Source organism: Dendrobates tinctorius, unplaced genomic scaffold (assembly GCF_039654945.1).
Source record: "Dendrobates tinctorius isolate UK_male_01 unplaced genomic scaffold, ASM3965494v1 ptg000386l, whole genome shotgun sequence".
NCBI lineage: Eukaryota > Metazoa > Chordata > Amphibia > Anura > Dendrobatidae > Dendrobates > Dendrobates tinctorius.
In genome coordinates this window covers 1,905,329-1,926,334 of record NW_027362052.1, presented here as the reverse complement: position 1 = coordinate 1,926,334, position 21,006 = coordinate 1,905,329, and the positions used below count along the sequence as shown (strand labels likewise).

Genomic DNA, 21,006 nt, shown 5'->3' with positions numbered 1-21,006 from the left:
ACCCCATGTGACCGGCAATGCTCCATACCACCCCATGTGACCAACAATGCTCCATACCACCCCATGTGGCCAACAATGCTCCATACCACCCCATGTGACCAACAATGCTCCATACCACCCCATGTGGCCAACAATGCTCCATACCACCCCATGTGACCGGCAATGCTCCATACCACCCCATGTGACCGGCAATGCTCCATACCACCCCATGTGACCGGCAATGCTCCTTACCACCCCATGTGACCAGCAATGCTCCATACCACCCCATGTGACCAACAATGCTCCATACCACCCCATGTGACCAGCAATGCTCCATACCACCCCATGTGGCCAGCAATGCTCCATACCACCCCATGTGACCAGCAATGCTCCATACCACCCCATGTGACCAACAATGCTCCATACCACCCCATGTGACCGGCAATGCTCCTTACCACCCCATGTGACCAACAATGCTCCTTACCTCCCCATGTGACCGACAATGCTCCTTACCTCCCCATGTGACCGACAATGCTCCATACCACCCCATGTGATCAACAATGCTCCATACCACCTCATGTGACCCAACAATGCTCTATACCACCTCATGTGACCAACAATGCTCCTTACCACCCCATGTGACCAGCAATGCTCCATACCACCCCATGTGACCGGCAATGCTCCATACCACCCCATGTGACCAACAATGCTCCATACCACCCCATGTGGCCAACAATGCTCCATACCACCCCATGTGACCAACAATGCTCCATACCACCCCATGTGGCCAACAATGCTCCTTACCACCCCATGTGGCCAACAATGCTCCTTACCACCCCATGTGACCAGCAATGCTCCATACCACCCCATGTGACCGGCAATGCTCCATACCACCCCATGTGACCAACAATGCTCCATACCACCCCATGTGGCCAACAATGCTCCATACCACCCCATGTGGCCAACAATGCTCCATACCACCCCATGTGGCCAACAATGCTCCATACCACCCCATGTGACCGGCAATGCTCCATACCACCCCATGTGACCGGCAATGCTCCATACCTCCCCATGTGACCGGCAATGCTCCATACCACCCCATGTGGCCAACAATGCTCCATACCACCCCATGTGACCAGCAATGCTCCATACCACCCCATGCGATAATCTTTTACAGCCCCTAATGTGAGTCCTCCTTTTCTTGGATTTACAGTTTGCTCCTCTTCAGTGCTGGCCCACGCGGTGGGCCGGTTCCTGTGCCTGCAGGTGACATGACACATCCATGAGCCTTTGTTCTCTCTTCTGTGCAGTTCAGTGGCTGAGCAGCTGAAGAGAGGGGAGACGGTCCAAGCCGAAGCCTTTGACAGCGTCACCATCTATTTCAGTGACATTGTGGGGTTCACCTCAATGTCTGCCGAGAGCACGCCCATGCAGGTACCATTGGTGGGGGAGTAGTGTCCAGCCTGGATTCCGTCTTGATGGTGCTCATAGCCGCTCCTGTCCCCTCAGGTGGTCACCTTACTGAATGACCTGTACACCTGCTTCGATGCTATTATAGACAACTTTGATGTATACAAGGTAAGAGACTGAGATCCCGAGGACGAGAGCTGCAGGTGTGAGGAGCGCTCCTGTGTATGTGAGACGACTGAGATGGCTGTCAGCTGAGAGAGCGCTCCCGTGTATGTGAGAGACGACTGAGATGGCTGTCAGCTGAGAGAGCGCTCCCGTGTATGTGAGAGATGACTGAGACGGCTGTCAGCTGAGAGAGCGCTCCTGTGTATGTGAGAGACGACTGAGACGGCTGTCAGCTGAGAGAGCGCTCCCGTGTATGTGAGAGACGACTGAGACAGCTGTCAGCTGAGAGAGCGCTCCCGTGTATGTGAGAGACGACTGAGACGGCTGTCAGCTGAGAGAGCGCTCCCGTGTATGTGAGAGACGACTGAGACGGCTGTCAGCTGAGAGAGCGCTCCCGTGTATGTGAGAGACGACTGAGACGGCTGTCAGCTGAGAGAGCGCTCCCGTGTATGTGAGAGACGACTGAGACGGCTGTCAGCTGAGAGAGCGCTCCCGTGTATGTGAGAGACGACTGAGACGGCTGTCAGCTGAGAGAGCGCTCCCGTGTATGTGAGAGACGACTGAGACGGCTGTCAGCTGAGAGAGCGCTCCCGTGTATGTGAGAGACGACTGAGACGGCTGTCAGCTGAGAGAGCGCTCCCGTGTATGTGAAAGACGACTGAGACGGCTGTCAGCTGAGAGAGCGCTCCCGTGTATGTGAGAGACGACTGAGACGGCTGTCAGCTGAGAGAGCGCTCCCGTGTATGTGAGAGACGACTGAGACGGCTGTCAGCTGAGAGAGCGCTCCCGTGTATGTGAGAGACGACTGAGACGGCTGTCAGCTGAGAGAGCGCTCCCGTGTATGTGAGAGACGACTGAGACGGCTGTCAGCTGAGAGAGCGCTCCCGTGTATGTGAGAGACGACTGAGATGGCTGTCAGCTGAGAGAGCGCTCCCGTGTATGTGAGAGACGACTGAGACGGCTGTCAGCTGAGAGAGCGCTCCCGTGTATGTCAGAGATGACTGAGACGGCTGTCAGCTGAGAGAGCGCTCCCGTGTATGTGAGAGACGACTGAGACGGCTGTCAGCTGAGAGAGCGCTCCTGTGTATGTGAGAGACGACTGAGACGGCTGTCAGCTGAGAGAGCGCTCCCGTGTATGTGAGAGACGACTGAGACGGCTGTCAGCTGAGAGAGCGCTCCTGTGTATGTGAGAGACGACTGAGACGGCTGTCAGCTGAGAGAGCGCTCCTGAGTATGTGAGAGACGACTGAGATGGCTGTCAGCTGAGAGAGCGCTCCCGTGTATGTGAGAGATGACTGAGATGGCTGTCAGCTGAGAGAGCGCTCCCGTGTATGTGAGAGACGACTGAGATGGCTGTCAGCTGAGTGAGCGCTGCTGTGTATGAGAGATGGCTGTCATTCAAGCGAGTGCTCTTCATATAGGGAAGATGGCCAAGTAAGCTCTTCCTTGTATTGGAGAAATCATAGAATCGTAGAGTTGGAAGGGACCTCCTGGGCCATCTGGTCCAACCCCCTGCTCAAAGCAGGATTCGCTAAATCATCCCAGTCAGATGTCTGTCCAGCCTCTGTTTGAAGACTTCCATTGAAGGAGAACTCACCACTTCTCGTGGCAGCCTGTTCCACTCATTGATCACTCTAACTGTCAAAAAGTTTTTTCTAATATCTAATCTGTGTCTCCTCCCATTCAGTTTCATCCCATTGCTTCTAGTCTTTCCTTGTGCAAATGAGAATAAAGTTGATCCTTCTACAATGTGACAGCCCTTGAGATATTTGTAGACAGCTATTAAGTCTCCTCTCAGTCTTCTCTTCTGAGATTGTTTTCAGTTGAATTATCACTCTCTGTTGGGAAGTCAGCTGCTATGGTAGTCGGCTGATTAAGTTCTCCTGTGTATGGGGGAGATGAAAGAGATGGTTGTCGGCTAAATGAGAGCTCTGTATATGGAAAGTCGGCTTCAGTGGTTGTCGACGGTGTATAGGAGAGATGACTCAGATGAGTGTCAGCTAAGCAAGCGCTCTGTGTATGGGAGAGACAGCTGAGATGGCTGTCAGTGAAGTGAGCGCTCTGTGTATGGTAGAGTCAGCTGAGATGACTGTCACCCAAACAAGCACTCTGTGCATGGGAGAGACAGCTGAGATGGTTGTTGACTGAGCGAGCCCTCCCTTGTATGGGAGAGATGACAGAGATGGCTGTCATCCAAGCGAGCGCTCTGCAGATGGGGAAGTTGGCCAAGTAATCTCTCCTTTGTATTGGAGAAATAGTAGAGATTGTTTTCAGTTGAATTATCACTCTGTGTATGGGAGAGACAGCTGGGATGACTGTCAGCCATGTGAGCACTTTCGGCATGGGAGAGACAGCTGGGATGACTGTCAGCCATGTGAGCACTTTCGGCATGGGAGAGACAGCTGGGATGACTGTCAGCCATGTGAGCACTTTGTGCGTGAGATGGACAGCTGAGATGGTTGTCAACTAAGGCCTCTTTCACACTTCCGTTTTTTACAATCAGTCACAATCCACCAGGTTTTGGAAAAAACGGATCCGCAATTTTCTTTTGAGGATCCATTTTTTTCCCCATTGAATTTCTTTAGTGGCGGATCCTGACGGATTGCTGTCCGTTGCATCCGTTTTTGTGAGGATCCGCCGTGATGTTGCTGTCCGTTTCCATCCTCAAAGATTTTGAAACGGAGCTTGTAACGTTTTTTTTCCCAGCGGATCCTCCACACACTCAATTAACCCGAAATTCTGTCTGGGTGCCGGACCAAAAAAAAAAAATTCTCTCTCTCTCTCTCTTTTCCTTTAAACTTCCTCATTTTCAGGATCCGTCTGAAAACGGATCCTGTGCCATCCATTCACATCAGTTAAGAACGGATCCGCTTTTCTAACTTTTTGGCGGATTTTGCACTCTGTGCATGGGAGAGTCAACTGAGATGACTGTCAGCCAAGCGAGTGCTCTGTGCATGGGAGAGACAGCTGAGATGACTGTCAGCCAAGCGAGTGCTCTGTGCATGGGAGAGACAGCTGAGATGACTGTCAGCCAAGTGAGTGCTCTGTGCATGGGAGAGACAGCTGAGATGACTGTCAGCCAAGCGAGTGCTCTGTGCATGGGAGAGACAGCTGAGATGACTGTCAGCCAAGCGAGTGCTCTGTGCATGGGAGAGACAGCTGAGATGACTGTCAGCCAAGCGAGTGCTCTGTGCATGGGAGAGTCAGCTGAGATGACTGTCAGCCATGTGAGCACTTTCTGCATGGGAGAGACAGCTGAGATGATTGTTAGCCAAGCAAACGCTCTGTTCATGGGAGAGACAGCTGAGATGGTTGTCGACTGAGCAAGCCCTCCCTTGTATGGGAGAGATGACTGAGTTGGCTGTCATCCAAGCGAGCGCTCTGCAGATGGGGAAGTTGGCCTGTGTAGGGGAGAGATGGATGTCTAGCTAGGCGAGAGCTCTGTTTACAGACAAGTCGGCTGAGACTGCTGCCAGCCAAGTGAACACTCTGTGTATGGGAGAGTCAGCTGCGATGGCAGCCGGCCAGAGCATCGTTCTGCCATCAGCCATCTAATGTGTATGGCGGCCAATAATCCCCATAATATTTGAATCTCGGGCCCCTCCAAACTCCTGATGGCAGTGAAGATAGCGACTCCCACCCATAACCTAGGCCTGTGTTCACCATGCCCTCATATGGCCGGGGTGGTCCAGTCACTGAACTGTTAATATATCTATAGGTACATTTCTCTTTGGCCACTGTTCACTATGCGCAGACTTTTATGTCAACTCACATAGGGGTTGTCTTCGCAGGTGGAGACCATTGGTGATGCCTACATGGTGGTTTCAGGGTTACCAGTGCGGAACGGCAAGCTCCATGCAAGAGAAATTGCTCGTATGTCATTGGCGCTCCTGGACACCGTGAAAACATTCAAGATCCGGCACAGACCGAACACCCAGCTCCATCTGCGCATAGGAATCCATACAGGTAAAACCGGGTGGCATCGCTCTCCAATTCCCAGAGTGTTGTCATCTGGTCTCCAGAAGGTCCCCATTGGGGAATTCCCGTGATGTGCCAGAGTAATAATAGCACCTTGAGCCGATCCGATGGACCTCACATATAAGAGCCTGGTGGAGTCACCGCAGCTATAGATGACCATTGTAGTCAGGTGAGTGGTAGGAGCTCCAATCACTGTACCGTACGCAGTCACTGCAGGGTTAAATTAAAGCGATTCTCATAAGGGAGCCTCTTTTCTCAAAATGTCCTGTTTCGGAAAGCCTCACTGACATTGTACACAGCACTCCCAGAAAAGCTCTGAGATGTGAGGTGCTACCTTTCAGGACCCCGACCTCCACCTCCACGTATCCCTCTGTTGTCTGTGTGCCATTCTCTGCATCCACCATTGGGCTCCTGGTCCTCCAGTGCGGTGTGGTCAGAGACGAGTGATGCCCCGGAGGCTTTTGAGGTGGCCCAGTTCAGCCCATGTGGATCTTACAGCCTTCTCATCGCTTGTAAAACCAATCTAGAAGTCCGTTCCCTTCTGTAGGCTGGCCAGACATTTCCTTCCGAGCTCTCTGGGCACCCGGACAGCTCAGCCTGTTCTTCTCGAGCTGACGGTTCTCTGCCATGGTTTGCGGAGCTGCAGGCTGAAGGTGCAGTGGGTGCCGCCAGTGACGAGGCGTTCTCCTCTGCCATGCTTCTAATGCTTCAGACCATTGCTCTCCAACTGCTGCAAACGTAGAAGAGCCAAAACCTCCACAAAATATTCAGGGTTATATACTCTATGTAGAACCTGAAAACAAAATAATCCCTAAAAATTAACTTTAGAATGCAATCACTAAAAACATACAATGGCATAATTCCCTAAATACCCAGGGGGTCAGGGGTCCGAGCCAAATCAGAAAAATCATTGGTGATAGACATCCGGGGCAAAGAGCTACTCAGCCCTAATGAGGCCCTTCCTGACCGCGGAGGTGGGCTCCCTAGTTGTTGACGATGTGGCGCCCCTAATAACGCCCTAGACCACCCTACGTATACAAAAATGGGGGACACAAACACTCTCACACCCATAATACCGAACAATACAAAAAAGTGAGGAGACAATTATTGTCTCGTGCTAAGTGCCGCACGCTGCATTGTCATTTCGGCCAGGGGTGATGAGTCCCCATCTTCTGACCCCTGATGAACCCTCATCAACTTAGAGGGGGAAACGCGTGGAGTTCCTGTCTGCGTCTTTGGCTGCACGTTATTGTTTTGACAGACTCCATGTGGTCTCTTTCTAATGAACGTTATTAACCCTTTGAGATGGAGATTTCTCTGCATTATTCCATGTCTTGACCTATGAAGCCCTGTAGTATTATTTGACATACGAATCCTCCCTTTCTTCTATCCTGCTGTGGGGAGTATATTTAGCACAGTCCATCTAGACAAGGTGCTTGCACTTTTTTGGAAGGGTTCCTGTATTGTGCCACATGAGACATAAGGCGTTTTGGGGTGATGCGGTTTTGAGCCTCATTAGGCATTGTCGGATATGCATGCTGTTGCTGGCATATGGCATAGGAGGTGGATTGTTTCCGTATGCACGTTTGAGGAGGTGGATTGTTTCCGTATGCACGTTTGAGGAGGTGGATTGTTTCCGTATGCACGTTTGAGGAGGTGGATTGTTTCCGTATGCACGTTTGAGGAGGTGGATTGTTTCCGTATGCACGTTTGAGGAGGTGAATTGTTTCCGTATGCACGTTTGAGGAGGTGAATTGTTTCCGTATGCACGTTTGAGGAGGTGGATTGTTTCCGTATGCACGTTTGAGGAGGTGGATTGTTTCCGTATGCACGTTTGAGGAGGTGGATTGTTTCCGTATGCACGTTTGAGGAGGTGGATTGTTTCCGTATGCACGTTTGAGGAGGTGGATTGTTTCCGTATGCACGTTTGAGGAGGTGGATTGTTTCCTCAATACTTTTTCTATGGGTCTATTTATTGCAGCAGACAAGCATTTTTTGACTCCGAGATAAGACCTTGGTTTTGAAGGTTTTTTTAGACTACGAGATAAGTGTACAGCACTTAGCACTTTTTGCACGAGACAATAATTGTCTCCTCACTTTTTTGTATTGTTCGGTATTATGGGTGTGAGTGTGTTTATTTTTTGTGTCTCCCATTTCTGTATATGTAGGGTGGTCTAGGGCGTTATTAGGGGCGCCACATCGTCAACAACTAGGGTGCCAACCTCCGCGGTCAGGAAGGGCCTCATTAGGGCTTAGTAGCTTTTTGCCCCGGATGTCTATAACCAATTATTTTTCTGATTTGGCAAACGTAGAAGAGCCAGCTGGATACCTTGTGTGCCAATAGCTGGTGGCGGCTGCCTGTGCCGGCAGACCTGAGACTGACAGTGTGTGACCACAGAGGTCTGTACAGGACGGTTAGACAGGGTATAAAGACAGAGGGTGTAACGAAAAGTCTGGCCACAGTAGGAGACGCACGAGCCCAGATACATTATGGCATTCATCATGAGAAGATGCTTGCCCAAGAATGGTCAAACATCACAAAGCTCCACGGATGAGTATAAGTGTGCTAAATACTCTGTGCCATCTGTCCATAACTTTGTCAGCAAGATGGACTTCAGCTCTGATGGGGTTAATCACCTTTTTTCTACTAAACAGAGGCACAGGCTGAACACAACTATTCCTAAAAAGGAGCGAAGTTCTAGGGCAGAGTCCTCGGAAATATGTGAAGATCCATCACAGAGCGGGGAGACGGTGAAGGCAGCGTGGGTGTCCCCGTAGGCGTAGAGCAGATAGAGGGGCGCTTCCCAGAGGAGGGCTACACCACAACAATGATCTGTTCCAAAATCTAGTTATTAACCCTCCAAACGCTTGTTCTCCAGCCTAGAAGAGGTTCATTATGGAGATGTTACTTTGTTATGCATTGCTTATATAGCGCTACCATATACCGCAGCGCTGTACAGACATTGTTATTGCTGTCCCCATTGGGCCTCATAATCTACATTCCCTATCAGTACTTGGAGTGCGGGGGGAAACCAGAAACATTGTGGTAATCCATAAACCACGTTGTCTCCAGTCTGCAGGCTTGTCCAGTATGGAGGAGCCCAAGCTATCCAGGTGGCTCAGATCTCTGTTCTCAATGACCCAGACTAACACTGGGCCGATCGCACACATCGCATCCCCAGGATATCCATCATATCTATGTATGCGACAATTGTCCTGTGACAATTTACATCCCTGTCTGCTCAGGTCCAGTTTGCGCGGGTGTGGTGGGACTGAAGATGCCTCGATACTGTCTGTTTGGTGACACGGTGAACACGGCGTCCCGGATGGAATCTAATGGGGAAGGTGAGCATGAGCCGAGATCCAGCCAAGGGATCTATGGTCTTCGCAGGATGATCTAGGCAGGGCTCCAGCAGAACAGGTGAGGTCTGGACGGGCGAGGTCTGGAGCCTCCACTCACGCCTTGTAGAGTGATAGTGGAGAGGTTCTACAACCTAGCAATGATGAAGGAGGATGAATCTAATGGGGAAGGTGAACATGAGCCGAGATCCAGCCAAGGGATCTATGGTCTTCGCAGGATGATCTAGGCAGGGCTCCAGCAGAACAGGTGAGGTCTGGACGGGCGAGGTCTGGAGCCTCCACTCACGCCTTGTAGAGTGATAGTGGAGAGGTTCTACAACCTAGCAATGATGAAGGAGGATGAATCTAATGGGGAAGGTGAGCTTGAGCCGAGATCCAGCCAAGGGATCTATGGTCTTCGCAGGATGATCTAGGCAGGGCTCCAGCAGAACAGGGGAGGTCTTGACGGGCGAGGTCTGGAGCCTCCACTCACGCCTTGTAGAGTGATAGTGGAGAGGTTCTACAACCTAGCAATGATGAAGGAGGATGAATCTAATGGGGAAGGTGAACATGAGCCGAGATCCAGCCAAGGGATCTATGGTCTTCGCAGGATGATCTAGGCAGGGCTCCAGCAGAACAGGTGAGGTCTGGACGGGCGAGGTCTGGAGCCTCCACTCACGCCTTGTAGAGTGATAGTGAAGAGGTTCTACAACCTAGCAATGATGAAGGAGGATGAATCTAATGGGGAAGGTGAGCATGAGCCGAGATCCAGCCAAGGGGTCTATGGTCTTCGCAGGATGATCTAGGCATGGCTCCAGCAGAACAGGTGAGGTTTGGACGGGCGAGGTCTGGAGCCTCCACTCACGCCTTGTAGAGTGATAGTGGAGAGGTTCTACAACCTAGCAATGATGGAGGAAGATGCAGACAATGCTGCTCACCACCACACGTCTGGGTTATGACACATGTTTTCATGTTTTCTTACTTCCTCAGCACTTAAGATCCATATTTCTTCAGCCACCAAAGAAGTCTTAGATGAGTTTAGCTGCTTTCAACTGGAACTTCGGGGAGATATTGAAATGAAGGTAAAATAAAAGAAAATACAGATTAAGAAGCTCCAATCAATAAAAAGGCCAGGAAAATTATAGGATAAACTGTAACATAACCTCCCGCTCCATCTTTGACACAGCATGAATCTCACACAGACACTGAGGAAGAGACTGTAACATGACCTCCTGCTACTTCCCTCTCAGAGCATGAGTCTCACACAGACACTGAGGAAGAGACTGTAACATGACCTCCTGCTACTTCCCTCTCAGAGCATGAGTCTCACACAGACACTGAGGAAGAGACTGTAACATGACCTCCTGCTACTTCCCTCTCAGAGCATGAGTCTCACACAGACACTGAGGAAGAGACTGTAACATTACCTCCTGCTACTTCCCTCTCACAGCATGAGTCTCACACAGACACTGAGGAAGAGACTGTAACATGACCTCCTGCTACTTCCCTCTCACAGCATGAGTCTCACACAGACACTGAGGAAGAGACTGTAACATGACCTCCTGCTACTTCCCACTCACAGCATGTGTCTCACACAGAAACTGAGGAAGAGACTTTAACATAACCTCTTGCTCCATCTGTAACACAGCATGAGTCTCACACAGACACTGAGGAAGAAACTGTAACATGACCTCCTGCTACATCCCTCTCACAGCATAAGTCTCACACAGACACTGAGGAAGAGACTGTAATATGACCTCCTGCTCCATCTCTAACACAGCATGAGTCTCACACAGACACTGAAGAAGAGACTAACGTGACCTCTGCTTACCTCTCAGAGCATGAGTATCACACATACACTGAGGGAGAGGCTGTAACATGACCTCCTGCTACATCTCTCTCACAGCATGAGTCTCACACAGACACTGAGGAAGAGACTGTAATATGACCTCTTGCTCCATCTCTAACACAGCATGAGTCTCACACAAACAATGAAGAAGAGACTGTAACATGACCTCTTGCTCTATCTATAACACAGCATGAGTCTCACACAGACACTGAGGAAGAGACTGTAATATGACCTCCTGCTACATCCCTCTCAGAGCATGAGTCTCACACAGACACTGAGGAAGAGATTGTAACATGACCTCCTGCTCCATCTATAACACAGCATGAGTCTCACACAGACACTGAGGAAGGGACAGTAACATGACCTCCTGCTACATCCCTCTCACAGCATGAGTCTCACACATACACTGAGGAAGAGAGATTGTAACATCACCTCCTGCTCCATCTCTAACACAGCATGAGTCTCACACAGACACTGAGGAAGAGACTGTAACGTGACCTCTTGCTCCATCTATAACACAGCATGAGTCTCACACAGACACTGAGGAAGAGACTAACGTGACCTTTCACTCCTTACCTCTCAGAGCATGAGTCTCACACAGACACTGAGGAAGAGACTGTAATATGACCTCCTGCTACATCCCTCTCAGAGCATGAGTCTCACACAGACACTGAGGATGAGACTGTAATATGACCTCCTGGTCTATCTCTAACACAGCATGAGTCTCACACAGACACTGAAGAAGAGACTGTAACGTGACCTCTTGCTCCATCTCCAGCGCAGCATGAGTCTCACACAGACACTGAGGAAGAGACTGTAACGTGACCTCTTGCTCCATCTATAACACAGCATGAGTCTCACACAGACACTGAAGAAGAGACTGTAACGTGACCTCTTGCTCCATCTCCAGCACAGCATGAGTCTCACACAGACACTGAGGAAGAGACTGTAACTTGACCTCCTGCTTCATTTCTAATACAGCATGAGTCTCACACAGACACTGAGGAAGAGACTGTAACATGACCTCCTGCTACATCCCTCTCACAGCATGAGTCTCACACAGACACTGAGGAGGAGAGATTGTAACATCACCTCCTGCTCCATCTCTAACACAGCATGAGTCTCACACAGACACTGAGGAAGAGACTGTAACTTGACCTCTCACTCCTTCCCTCTCAGAGCATGAGTCTCACACAGACACTGAGGAAGAGAGATTGTAACATAACCTCCTGCTCCATCTCTAACACAGCATGAGTCTCACACAGACACTGAGGAAGAGACTGTAACGTGACCTCTTGCTCCATCTCCAGCACAGCATGAGTCTAACACAGACACTGAGGAAGAGACTGTAACGTGACCTCTTGCTCCATCTATAACACAGCATGAGTCTCACACAGACACTGAAGAAGAGACTGTAACGTGACCTCTTGCTCCATCTCCAGCACAGCATGAGTCTCACACAGACACTGAGGAAGAGACTGTAACTTGACCTCCTGCTTCATTTCTAATACAGCATGAGTCTCACACAGACACTGAGGAAGAGACTGTAACATGACCTCCTGCTACATCCCTCTCACAGCATGAGTCTCACACAGACACTGAGGAGGAGAGATTGTAACATCACCTCCTGCTCCATCTCTAACACAGCATGAGTCTCACACAGACACTGAGGAAGAGACTGTAACTTGACCTCTCACTCCTTCCCTCTCAGAGCATGAGTCTCACACAGACACTGAGGAAGAGAGATTGTAACATAACCTCCTGCTCCATCTCTAACACAGCATGAGTCTCACACAGACACTGAGGAAGAGACTGTAACGTGACCTCTTGCTCCATCTCCAGCACAGCATGAGTCTCACACAGACACTGAGGAAGAGACGGTAACATGACCTCTTGCTCCATCTCTAACACAGCATGAGTCTCACACAGACACTGAGGAAGAGAGAATGTAACATGACCTCTTGCTACATCCCTCTCAGAGCATGAGTCTTAGGGCCCCGTCACACATGGCGACGCATCAGCGATCCCGACAACTATATGACCTTGTCAGGATCGCTGGTGTGTCGGTAAATGATCTCCTTCCCTCTCACAGCATGAGTCTCACACAGACAGTGAGGAAGAGACTGTAACATGACCTCCTGCTACGTCCCTCTCACAACATGAGTCTTACACAGACACTGAGGAAGAGACTGTAACTTGACCTCTCGCTCCTTCCCTCTCAGAGCATGAGTCTCACACAGGCACTGTGGGAGAGAGACTGTAACATGACCTCCCGCTCCTTCCCTATCACAGCATGAGTCTCTCACAGACACTGAGGGAGAGAGACTGTAACATGACCTCCCGCTCCTTTCCTCTCACAGCATGAGTGTCACACAGACACTGAGGGAGAGACTGTAACATGACCTCCCGCTCCTTTCCTCTCACAGCATGAGTGTCACACAGACACTGAGGGAGAGAGACTGTAACATGACCTCCCGCTCCTTCCTTCTCACAGCATGAGTCTCACACAGACACAGAGAGAGAGACTGTAACATGACCTAATGCTCCTTCCCTCTCACAGCATGAGTCTCACACAGACACTGTGGAAGAGACTGTAACATGACCTCCTGCTACATCCCTCTCACAACATGAGTCTTACACAGACACTGAGGAAGAGACTGTAACTTGACCTCTCGCTCCTTCCCTCTCAGAGCATGAGTCTCACACAGACACTGAGGGAGAGAGACTGTAACTTGAACTCTCGCTCCTTCCCTCTCGCAGAATGAGTCTCACACAGACACTGAGGGAGAGAGACTGTAACATGACCTAATGCTCCTTCCCTCTCACAGCATGAGTCTCACACAGACACTGTGGAAGAGACTGTAACATGACCTCCTGCTACATCCCTCTCACAACATGAGTCTTACACAGACACTGAGGAAGAGACTGTAACTTGACCTCTCGCTCCTTCCCTCTCAGAGCATGAGTCTCACACAGACACTGAGGGAGAGAGACTGTAACTTGACCTCTCGCTCCTTCCCTCTCGCAGAATGAGTCTCACACAGACACTGAGGGAGAGAGACTGTAACATGACCTCCTGCTCCTTCCCTCTCACAGCATGAGTCTCACACAGACACTGAGGGAGAGAGACTGTAACATGACCTCCTGCTCCTTCCCTCACAGCATGAGTCTCACACAGACACTGAGGGAGAGGCTGTAACATGACCTCCTGCTCATTCCGTATCACAGCATGAGTCTCTCACAGACACTGAGGGAGAGAGACTGTAACATGACCTCCCGCTCCTTTCCTCTCACAGCATGAGTCTCACACAGGCACTGAGGAAGAGACTGTAACATGACCTCCTGCTACATCCCTCTCACAGCATAAGTCTCACACAGAGACTGAGGGAGAGAGACTGTAACATGACCTCCCGCTCCTTTCCTCTCACAGCATGAGTCTCACACAGACACTGAGGAAGAGACTGTAACGTGACCTTTCACTCCTTACCTCTCAGAGCATGAGTCTCACACAGACACTGAGGAAGAGACTGTAATATGACCTCCTGCTACATCACTTTCAGAGCATGAGTCTCACACAGACACTGAGGATGAGACTGTAATATAACCTCCTGCTCTATCTCTAACACAGCATGAGTCTCACACAGACACTGAAGAAGAGACTGTAACGTGACCTCTTGCTCCATCTATAACATAGCATGAGTCTCATACAGACACTGAAGAAGAGACTGTAACGTGACCTCTTGCTCCATCTCCAGCGCAGCATGAGTCTCACACAGACACTGAGGAAGAGACTGTAACATGACCTCTTGCTCCATCTCCACCACAGCATGAGTCTCACACAGACACTGAGGAAGAGACTGTAACATGACCTCCTGCTACATCCCTCTCAGAGCATGAGTCTCACACAGACACCGAGGGAAGAGATTGTAACATGACCTCCTGCTCCATCTATAACACAGCATGAGTCTCACACAGACACTGAGGAAGAGACTGTAACATGACCTCCTGCTACATCCCTCTCACAGCATGAGTCTCACACAGACACTGAGGAAGAGAGATTGTAACATCACCTCCTTCTCCATCTCTAACACAGCATGAGTCTCACACAGACACTGAGGAAGAGACTGTAACTTGACCTCTCACTCCTTCCCTCTCAGAGCATGAGTCTCACACAGACACTGAGGAAGAGAGATTGTAACATGACCTCCTGCTCCATCTCTAACACAGCATGAGTCTCACACAGACACTGAGGAAGAGACTGTAATGTGACCTTTTGCTGCATCTCCGGCACAGCATGAGTCTCACACAGACACTGAGGAAGAGACGGTAACATGACCTCTTGCTCCATCTCTAACACAGCATGAGTCTCACACAGACACTGAGGAAGAGACTGTAACTTGACCTCTCACTCATTTCTTCTCAGAGGATGAGTCTAACACAGACACTGAGGAAGAGAGAAGAATGTAACATGACCTCTTGCTACATCCCTCTCAGAGCATGAGTCTTAGGGCCCCGTCACACATGGCGACGCATCAGCGATCCCGACAACTATATGACCTTGTCAGGATCGCTGGTGAGTCGGTACATGATATCCTTCCCTCTCACAGCATGAGTCTCACACAGACACTGAGGAAGAGACTGTAACTTGACCTCTCGCTCCTTCCCTCTCAGAGCATGAGTCTCACACAGGCACTGTGGGAGAGAGACTGTAACATGACCTCCCGCTCCTTCCCTCTCACAGCATGAGTCTCACACAGGCACTGTGGGAGAGAGACTGTAACATGACCTCCCGCTCCTTCCCTCTCACAGCATGAGTCTCACACAGACACTGAGGGAGAGAGACTGTAACATGACCTAATGCTCCTTCCCTCTCACAGCATGAGTCTCACACAGACACTGAGGAAGAGACTGTAACATGACCTCTCGCTCCTTCCCTCTCACAGCATGAGTCTCACACAGACACTGAGGAAGAGACTGTAACATGACCTCTCGCTCCTTCCCTCTCACAGCATGAGTCTTACACAGACACTGAGGAAGAGACTGTAACTTGACCTCTCGCTCCTTCCCTCTCAGAGCATGAGTCTCACACAGACACTGAGGGAGAGAGACTGTAACATGACCTCCCGCTCCTTCCCTCTCGCAGAATGAGTCTCACACAGACACTGAGGGAGAGAGACTGTAACTTGACCTCTCGCTCCTTCCCTCTCACAGCATGAGTCTCACACAGACACTGAGGAAGAGAGACTGTAACATGACCTCCTGCTCCTTCCCTCACAGCATGAGTCTCACACAGACACTGAGGGAGAGGCTGTAACATGAACTCCTGCTCCTTCCCTATCACAGCATGAGTCTCTCACAGACACTGAGGGAGAGAGACTGTAACATGACCTCCCGCTCCTTTCCTCTCACAGCATGAGTGTCACACAGACACTGAGGGAGAGAGACTGTAACATGACCTCCCGCTCCTTCCTTCTCACAGCATGAGTCTCTCACAGACACTGAGGAGGAGAGGAGAATCACCAGCCCAGTTTCTGATTCTGATTTCCCGTCTGTGTATATTCTTCCCAGTACACAAGTGCAGTGTGCTGAGCAGCTGGATGTTGTAATGAGATTGCCCACAGGCATATTATCTCCCGTGAATACCCACAGGTCCACTGGATGTCCAGTTTCTCAGTCTACCTGTTTCAGTTCATCATATGTTCTTTTCTCTTGTGTTTTCCAGGGCAAGGGGAAAATGAAGACCTTCTGGTTACTCGGAGAAATTACAGACGACGATGTCATTTGAGACTCTCTTGCTCCGAATGTGACCAGCTGTGTGTAGAGCTGCTCACTAGACTTATCTGGGCACTAGGTTATCTCTGACCTCCCGACAGCCCGCTCTTCCCAGAGCACGTTGTCTATGGCGTCCTCTATGCTTGCAGGAGCAAACACCTAACCTGTTATTCTCTGGGAAGGAGTCATTATGCACCAGCTAATTAGCCAAGAGAGGACATCTTCATTGGTCAAATGGCTGCAATACAATACAGTTAATAGCCAAACCTGGGCCTGTAAGGGCACATCATTGCAAGGCGGCAATGCAGGGTCCAGAATGGCAGCAGAGATCACTCATACCTGTAGCCTACTGAAACTCACCAAGGAGATCCCAAACATGTTCAGAGATGGACAAGTATCGAGGTTTTGTCCTTGCTCGTCACCCGGAGTGTTGGTTCTTAAGATCTCCTCAACAGATCACACTACAACCAAATCCTTTATTTGATCCACGGTTTTCATTCTTTGCTCAGGTTCCCATACTCCATACCTATCCTTCATCTTTATACTGGATCTGGAGTCAAATAGGACAGCACTGGATTACACGGAGATCGGTAAGAGGAGACGCTTAGTAAAGTGGATCTACCGCAGAATTGCCCGATCTGGAGATTCCACGCAATGAAGACGAAAGGAAATAGAAGAAAGTGTAGTCAGCGACCAGACTGCTACGGTGGCATTGTCCAGCACCAGGCTATGCGCCTGAAACACTCTCCCCTTAGCCAAAAGCTATTAATACCCCAATGTAATCCATGAGAACTGAGCATCAGGACTTCAGCTCTCGGAGTCGTCCATGGAGGCTTGTAAAAAGAAGCGTAGTATGTAGCTGTACTGAGTCCATGGCACATTCAGCCTTCAATAAAGACGAGTAGATCAAGCCTTTGTGTGCATTATTCCTGGAGCCCATTTCTTGATACTCCCCCTATATGCCGGTCATGTCACGGCAATGCACATGGAGCAATCATAGCGTGAGAAGAATGCGCCTGATGGTAATGACATTGAGAGTCTTCATGCCCTTCTGTACGGCGTTATTGGGGCAGGTGGTGCCACGTTGTCCCTGGTTGATGATTATGGCTTACAGCCAAGGAAAACCGAAAAGTCATTATCTCAGTAAATTAGAATACTTTATAACACCAGCTAGAAAAATGATTGTAAAATCTGAAATGTTGTCCTCCTGAAATGTATGTCCAGTAAATGCACTCAGTACTTGGTCAGGCCCCTTTTGCATCAATTACTGCATCAATGCGGCGTGGCCTGGAGGCGATCAGCCTGTGGCACTGCTGAGGGGTTATGGAAGCCCAGGTTGCTTTGATAGCATCCTTCAGCTCGTCTGCATTGTTGGGTCTGGTGTCTCTCATCTTCCTCTTGACAATACTCCATAGATTCTCTATGGGGTTAAGGTCAGGCGAGTTTGCTGCCAATCAAGCCCAGTGATACTGTTGTGTGTACACCAGGTATTGGTACTTTTGGCAGTGTGGACAGGGGCCAAGTCCTGCTGGAGAATGACATTTCCATCTCCAAAAAGCTTGTCGGCAGAGGGAAGCATGAAGAGCTCTAACATGTCCTGGTAGACGGCTGCGCTGACTTTGGTCTTGATAAATCACAGTGGACCTACACCAGCAGATGCACAAAGGAGTTATTTCAGCTCACCTCTAGTGTTTCTTTATGAAAGTAATACAATCCGTGCACGGATCAGTCTCTGCAAACATGTGAAATATTCCAAAAAAAAGAAGAAATCCAGCTCGAGGAATAAAAATTACACGTTTTATTTCCAAAATCGATAAAATCATTAATACAAAATGGGCTGCTATGTACAGATAGGTATACCCACTGAGGGGAATTGCCTTGGACTGATTTGCAGAGCACCTGAACGCATTATCCAAGGTAATTCCCCTCAGTGGGTACATAATAAGTAAATCCCTTCAGTGGGTGCTAATAAGAGGCCGGTCAGGAGCTGAGAGAGAGGAACAGTGGTGATTAGGAGACCTGCAGGTTCTGGGTATGGTTAGAACTGCTCTGGAAACCTCCAATGCTAAGTGCTAATAAGAGGCCGGTCAGGAGCTGAGAGAGACGAACAGTGGTGATTAGGAGACCTGCAGGTTCTGGGTATGGTTATAGAGTTGAGCGACTTTTGGTTTTTTAGGGTCGAGTTTCGTTTCGTGAAACCCGACATTTCCAAAAGTCGGGTCGAGCAAGATCGGCCGATTATAGGGAAAAGTCGGGGTCGTCCCGAAACACGAAACCCAATGTAAGTCAATGGGGAATAAAAGTCGGCAGTGAGAGGAGGACAGGAAACACACCTACAGTGCCCATTTGAATGCCAAAAGCATCAATTCTTCTTACTTAAGCTTGTCAACCTTAATTAACTTCATAATACAAGTTACGCACTGAAAAATGGGGGTTATTTGGCTAAAGTTGTGGGGGGGGGGAGGGCTGGCTCCAGGTTTTCATGTGCCCTGGGCGAAAGAGCGCCCCTTTACCACATACCACAACTCATCATGTTCCGATACGGCAGAGAAATAGCGGTATAGTACAATGAAAAATACCTCACTTTTTACATCTCATGACGAGGCCCATCTATTTCTCCATACAGAATCATTGGTCCCATATAATGTTTGAAACAGTATATGATGAGCTCCACATAATGCTACAGTATATGTTGGTCCCCATGGATGAAGCTCCACTGTCTTATGGGCCCAAATAATGCTCCAAACATAATGGGCCCCATTTCTAATGCTCTAGTGTATAATGGGCCCTGTAAATGCTGCTCCAGTGTCTGATGTCCACCTTTGGAATGTTCCAGTGTATGGTGGGCCCCATCTATCATTCTCCAGAGTATAGTGCTCCCCAAAAATTGCTGTCCCAACATTGAAAACAATCAAATAAGTCTCCTCGCTAGGGAATCCCTGTACTAGTCTGGACTCCTCGTCGTCCCCATCTTCCATCTCACTGCACAGTATTTCAACCTTGCAAGTGCTGTGATCCTGAGCAAGCAGGGGGGGCCCACTCGTTGGCGACGGCACTGGCACAGGGCCCCTGATAGTACGGTGGTGTGTCTGATGGCGGGTGGGCCGAACCTGCACTTTCATCTGCAGCTTCCTCTTTATCACCGTGTAAGATGGAACTGTATATGGGAAGGGTAACCTGAGTTTCATCAGGGTCAGATTCAGGCCGTGTAGCGTGCGAGGGGAATGTAGTGGTCTGGGTCAATGTACCAGCAGATTCATCGAGCAGTGGCTGGGCATCAGTGCACTTGTGTCGCCCCCAGGAGTACGGTCGCCACAGTGGCATTACCTTCCTCCTAGGGAGTGTGATGTCATGCTTGGGAGCAACGAAGGATCTCTCTAGCAGGTTAAGTGATTGGGCGGCGTTATTCCCACGAGTCAGGACCCTCCAAACAGCGTTCATGAAGGCAAAGTGTTTGTTTTACGTGGGCAGTATGGTTGCAAAGCTGAACCTTAAAGGAATGTCCAGAAGGGCACCACCAGGAGTGGAGCCTACGGTTAAATTCGACTCCACCTGGGAAACAACCATGCCAGCTACAGAACAGATGCACACATTGCAAGCTTAATTCCGTTAACGAACGAGACTCCGTCATGCCCCGCGGTCCGAGTCCGGCTTACTAGAGGGACACGTGAGGCTCTGGCACATGAGATTGGCCAATAACTGGTGTGTCATGCCCTTACATGTCCGTGGCTGCATGTGCGCTACACTGAAAAGGCCAGCGTTTGTCGCTTACAGGTGCAGATAACCCGCTGAACAACGTTAGTGATGGGGATCTGTGATTACAATTATTACCCGCGAACAATGATTTCCCAGTAAGTGCAGGTCAACCGCAGTTCCGGAATTAGGCCTAACCGTCATTCCTGAAAAAATGAAAAACTTACGTGTGCAAACCACAGGTGCTGTAGCTTGCTTAACAGCTCGCCAGCCGTTCTCACGCCCAGTATGGATTACACGTGATTGCACAAAGGTGAGAAAGGGTACCGTATCCCCGGATAACATGTATGGATAGCGTACACATTCAAAATATATGTCTATACATCAGGAGGCAGGCTCAGACGGTGTTAGGCCCAGTACGGATTACACGTGATTGCACAAAGGTGAGAAAGGGTACCGTATCCCCGGATAACATGTATGGATAGCGTACACATTCAAAATATATGTCTATACATCAGGAGGCAGGCTCAGACGGTGTCAGGCACAGTATGGATTTGACGGCCCAGACTACACAGCGGAGGAGCAGGGAGAGGTAAAGATTGCAAATGCTGGGGCCCTGCCCAAGCAAGGGGGGCCCACTCGTGGGCGTCGGTACCGGCACTGGCCCCTCATAGTAAGGCGGTGTGTCTGACGGCGGGTGTGCACCACCACCGTCAGAGACACTTGATTGCACTATGAGGGACCCTGTGCCAGTGCCCGCGCCCAAGAGTTGGTCTACCCACCTGTCCAGGGCAACGGCACTCGCACGGTGTCATGCGCTA

At 49.9% G+C, this 21,006-nt stretch overlaps 1 protein-coding gene across 3 annotated transcripts in view; it reads left to right on the top strand.

Moving 5' to 3' along the window:
- Positions 1 to 17,403, top strand: part of NPR2 (natriuretic peptide receptor 2) — a 390,456-nt gene extending 373,053 nt beyond the window's left edge. For all 3 annotated transcript variants that reach the window (XM_073563313.1, XM_073563312.1, XM_073563311.1), the window contains 6 exons: positions 1,290 to 1,413; positions 1,489 to 1,557; positions 5,346 to 5,520; positions 8,779 to 8,877; positions 9,862 to 9,953; positions 16,443 to 17,403. In XM_073563313.1, coding sequence (XP_073419414.1) covers positions 1,290 to 1,413; positions 1,489 to 1,557; positions 5,346 to 5,520; positions 8,779 to 8,877; positions 9,862 to 9,953; positions 16,443 to 16,505 — 622 coding nt within the window. In that variant the 3' untranslated portion in view covers positions 16,506 to 17,403. The remainder of the gene's footprint in view (positions 1 to 1,289; positions 1,414 to 1,488; positions 1,558 to 5,345; positions 5,521 to 8,778; positions 8,878 to 9,861; positions 9,954 to 16,442) is intronic.
- Positions 17,404 to 21,006: the final 3,603 nt, after the last annotated feature.